Source organism: Trichosurus vulpecula, chromosome 4 (genome assembly GCF_011100635.1).
Source record: "Trichosurus vulpecula isolate mTriVul1 chromosome 4, mTriVul1.pri, whole genome shotgun sequence".
Taxonomy (NCBI): domain Eukaryota; kingdom Metazoa; phylum Chordata; class Mammalia; order Diprotodontia; family Phalangeridae; genus Trichosurus; species Trichosurus vulpecula.
The window spans coordinates 102390137-102394738 of record NC_050576.1 but is presented as its reverse complement, the minus strand read 5'-3'; the positions used below and the strand labels follow the sequence as shown (position 1 = coordinate 102394738).

Here is a 4602-nt window from a genome sequence, read left to right as displayed (position 1 = left end):
TTACATATTTACAGTTTAATCTGTGTGGATATCCCTGGTTTACAGGGCAGTAGTGGGAGGAAAGGGAGAAGAATGAGGAGTAAAAGGATGATTGGTGATTGCTAGATATGGCCCTCTTCCACCTTTACCTCCACCCAGGTGGGTAGAGTTGTGATGGCTGAAACAGCAGCTGACATAGGTAAGCAACAGGCCTACCGAAGGTGGCACTACTTACCAGGGCGTGGGGTTTGCTCACACACCATGCTTTCCTTCTCAATACTTCATATCTTTCCCCTTACATTAAAAAGAATCCCACCAACCTCCTACCCCAAAGTCCCTTCCCAGTAAGGTGTCCCATGACTATTCCAGTCTCCATGTCTCCAGGGAGCCCACCCCAAATCAAAGTATCTGTCCTGCTTGGTCTGATGCTCAACGCACATGGATAGGTCCTTCTGCATGATCCTCTCCCACCAGTGGAACAAGGTGGAAAAATTAGGGTGTGCCTCAGAACAAGTGATGCCTAGAGGGAAGGCTGCAAAAATACAGGACCGGTTCCTCAGGCCCCAGGGTAAGTGGATTGTGATGGCATGTAGGGAGGAGGAGCTGAAAAAAAAAAGAAACAGAATTAGTGACATGGACAAATCCCCTGGGCAGTTTGGGGGAAAGAAGTGAGAGAGGCTAAGCCAGGTTGGAACGTGGATGGGGAACTTAGAGGCACGTGAGAAAGGAACTGGTAACTGGGAAGCCAAACTCATGGCTGAAGGTAGGAGGATGGAAGATGTCCAAGCAGAGTTGGGAGCACTCTACTGGAAGACAACAGAGGGGCTTAGTGTTCTTACCTGCAGGATTGTAGACTGGGGGACCAGCTGGGTACATAGGATACTGGGGGGCAGGGCCACTGGGGGGGTACACAAAGCCTGGCTGGGGGGGTGTGGGGCCAGCTTTGGGGTCCTGAGGATATGGGTACCCTGGCTGGATGGGAATGCCCGCCATCGGGATCTCTTGAACTAGGGAGACAAAGGACAGACATTAGACTTGGCACAGAATAAATGCTTGTTAACTGAATTAGTAAAACTGTAAGAAGGGAGGGAACTTCAAAGATCATCCAGTCTGATCCCCTAGGTTTATAGGTGAGAAAGATAAGAGCCAGGGAGGAACAAGGATTTGCCCAGGGTGGGATCAAGACTTCTCTCTATTTTAAATGGACCAAGGGTAGCACCTTAGTGGTATTCCTGCCCCACCCTAGCTGGGAAGGCTCCAGGATTCAGACCCCACCCCCTGCCTTTCTCTCTTCCTAGCCCCCTTTGCTTCCAGACACAGCACTAGAGATATGAGGTAGGGAGTGGTGGGCAGGCCTCAGACACTACCGGCTTTGCAGATCAGATCAATTTACGGAGCTGACACTCTCCCTCCTCTCCCCGAGTCAGGGAGGGCACAATTCCTAGAGGGGGCTCAGGTTTCAGAGTCCTCAGTCCTTGAGAATAGGCCACCTGGGGAATACCAGCTGGGACAGGGAGAGCAAAAGCTCAAACTCCGAATCATAAGCTCCAGAACAGCTGCCCAAGGGGTAAATCCCCCTGGCCCTGCCACTGCCACTCACAGTACCCTCCATACATCTCCATGGTGTCACATATCCCACCTGCCAGGGTGACAATATCACCATGGGCAGTGGAATATGGCAGATAGAGTATAGATGGTATAGAGAGCTATAGCCTTGGAATCAGGAAGACTTGAGTTCAAATCCTGCCTCAGATACTTAACTAGCTGTGTGACTCCGGATAAGTTATAACCTCTCTAAACCAGAATTTCCTCATTTGCAAAATGAAGGGGTTCTACTAGATGACCTCTAAGGTCGCTCTGAGTTCTAGCTATGAACCTATGTCATCTGCTATTCTGACACATTCTAATAGTGTGACATCCAGTCTACTGCCCTGGACACATCACCTAATTTTCACACTCTATTACATATATAACTTTCAAATATGCAGTAAGGTGTCCACTCCACAGTAAAGCTTCCAGCGATTCCAAACCTTGGTGCACACATGTTCATGCCCAGTTCAGCCCACCTCATATCCCACTATGCCCACGTGGGCTCCTGGCCCCTCCACCAGTAAGTACCTTCTAAGGGACTCCGAAGCTGCTGGCGTCGGCGGTACAGGTAACAGCAGGAGCAGAGGAAGCAGCAGATGGTGGTTACTACCACGGCAATGAACAGGATCACAGCTGAGGCAATACCAGCGATAGTCTTGGGGCTATGAGCACAGTAAGGCCCTGTCAACCTCCAGCCCATGTAGACAGGAGCCAGGACACCTGGGTCTCCAACTAGATGGATGCTATCCTGGTTTATCATTGTAGCCATAAAGACTGGGTTCCAACATACTGTGCTGGGCCCTAGCCAGAACTTAAGAGTCCCTGGGGGGAGAATGAGGGGGAGGAAGAACTGGGGTCAGAAAAGAAGGGGCCTATTCTGTGGCTCTTCCACAGGGACAGGAGCCTAGCTTCCCTACCATGGTGAGCCAGCAGATATCTACATGACTAAGTTCGGGGCATCCTGGGACTTGTAGTTTTCTGGGGTTAGTTTTCTATCTATACTCTCCTTGGTGTTCCATGGCTCTTAGGAGCTAATGAGAGACCTGAGGAAGAGAGTGTGCATGGTACAACTCCAGCCCATTTATTTGCTGCATTTACTTGTACTAGCACTAGCTTAGAGGATAGAGCATCGGCTGAGTTCCATTACTAACTTAGCTCTCTTGGGAATAGCGCTCCAGGAGAGGTGATCAGGGGGTCCATAGCAGGCCGAGCCCCGGGGTGCTATATTATGCAGCACTGACTCCCTATATGAAACCCAGGAGGCCAGAGTTTCATTCCCAGACACTAATCATTTAGCTATGATTACTAAGCCAGCCTCCTGGGCTTCAGATAAGGATGTGGAAATAGAGAGGAAGAAGCAAAAAAGGATGGCATGAGGAAGAGGGAGGAAGAAGAGTCAGTAAGGACAGGGCCATTGGAGAGAAAAGAGATGGAAGAGGAGGAAGTAAGGGCCAGAGAGGGAAGACTAAGGGAGGAGGCTGGGAGGAAAAGGGCTGGGAGCTCACACCTAAAGGCCAGACAGTGCTTCTGCTGCCGTTCAGTGATGAGCTTGGATAGATCTCTGCAGCAGAAACGGTGGTAGCAGGTCCCACAGCAGAAGGAGGCGAATTCACAGTCAAACCCAGGGTGCCATGAGCCGTTCCCATCCAGATACCACAGGCAGTCCTCATCTGCCAACACTATGAACACAGTGGGCACCCAGTGGGCACCATGCTTGCCCTTCTTTCAGCCTACTCTGCTTGTGGATACCAGTCCCCACTGGACTCCTGGCAGCCACGAAACTCCCCACCCCCATCCCCTTTGCAGTTACTGCCAATGAGATCTCACTCCTTGGCATCTGACCCCATGCCCACTTTCCAGGCATCAAATCTGGGGTCCCATTGCCTGAGCTCCAGTCTCATCACCCTTTCCCTGCCCCAGGAAATCCAGTCACCACCTCCCCTCCCAGGGCCCATAATAGTCCAGGGTCTTTCCCATGGCCCTTTGTTTTTCCCTCCCTCAGGAGCTCCCTCTGGGTCCTATGTTCCCCTTCCCCCACCCCATCACTTTCTTCCTTCCCCACCCTAAGCCTGCCCGGTTCCAATCCCCCACCCCTTACCCAGAGGAGCCAACAGGATGAAGAACAATATTCCAGCCAGCTGCTGCGCTGAGGCCCAGGTCAGCCCCGGAGGCGACATAACTGGGGGCAAGCACAGGGGCAAGGGCGGTACTGGGGTTTCCACGCGGGAGGAGGCAGCAGGAAAGAACTGGGAAAGAGGAACACGGCCCAGCGGGAGCCGGAGCCGCTGAAGCTGCGGTAGGGCTGGGACCACGGCGGCGGGCAGGCGGACAGGCGGCAGCTCCGGCTCCTGCTCCCGCCCCCTCTAGGGGAGGGACTAAGGAGGCTGTCTACCCTGGGTAACCCTGCCCCTGCCGGCTTGGTGCTAGCGGCCCCTCCAAATGGGCACTCACCCGGAGCCCCCATTTGGCGTTTCCCACCTTCGGCCCTGGCACTGCGCATCCCCTACATAATATAGACCATTCCTGAATCCACGTGGGCAACCCTGTCCCCTGCTCCTTGTGCCTTCTATGCCCTTCATCCAGCGGATTCCTGCGATGCCGGCCCCTAGTCTCACCTGGCCATGGGAATCAAGGAAAGAGCCAGAACCCTCAGTCCTGGGGCCATCTCAGAATGTTCAGGCTGATGTGCCAACCTTCATGAGAGTAATGAGTGGCTGAGGCTGCCCTGGTTACTGAGTGTCCAGCATGGGGAGGGGCCTAGAGTGAAGTAGAAAGAAGGGGCTGGGGGATGGTCCCCTTTTACAGAGCCTGAGAACACAAACTGCCATTGAGAGGCTGCTCAGAGCTGCATTGTGTCTCCCTGCCCTCACAGGGCCCTGTTGCTTTGCCAGCTGTGTTGGCTTGCTAAGGCAGGGCCCTACCCCCATCCCTGTGCCCACAGAGCTGATACAGTGCTGGGACTTGCATTACAGTTGGTCATGTTTTGGACAATGGGAAAATGGGCACTTTTAAGATACATCATTTCCTTAAAAT

General features: G+C 53.0%; 1 protein-coding gene across 1 annotated transcript; it reads right to left on the bottom strand.

The window, feature by feature from the left end:
* SHISA4 (shisa family member 4) lies at nt 1-3928 on the bottom strand. Its single transcript, XM_036756897.1, has 5 exons — nt 3668-3928; nt 3077-3248; nt 2098-2231; nt 819-986; nt 1-582 (listed from the first exon to the last, which is right to left on the bottom strand). The coding sequence occupies exons 1-5, from the start codon at nt 3744-3746 to the stop codon at nt 536-538; spliced, it is 600 nt and encodes a 199-aa protein (XP_036612792.1). The 5' UTR covers nt 3747-3928; the 3' UTR covers nt 1-535.
* Nucleotides 3929-4602: the final 674 nt, after the last annotated feature.

Bases quoted from the DNA above. Each gene is read 5' to 3' on its own strand.
- SHISA4 (XM_036756897.1), bottom strand. From the start codon at position 3,746: ATGTCGCCTCCGGGGCTGACCTGGGCCTCAGCGCAGCAGCTGGCTGGA. The intron at 2,232-3,076 runs GTGTGAGCTCCC...CTGTGCTCATAG, and splicing joins AAGCACTGTCTGGCCTTTAG to CCCCAAGACTATCGCTGGTA. The intron at 987-2,097 runs GTACTTACTGGT...TTGTCTCCCTAG, and splicing joins GCTTCGGAGTCCCTTAGAAG to TTCAAGAGATCCCGATGGCG.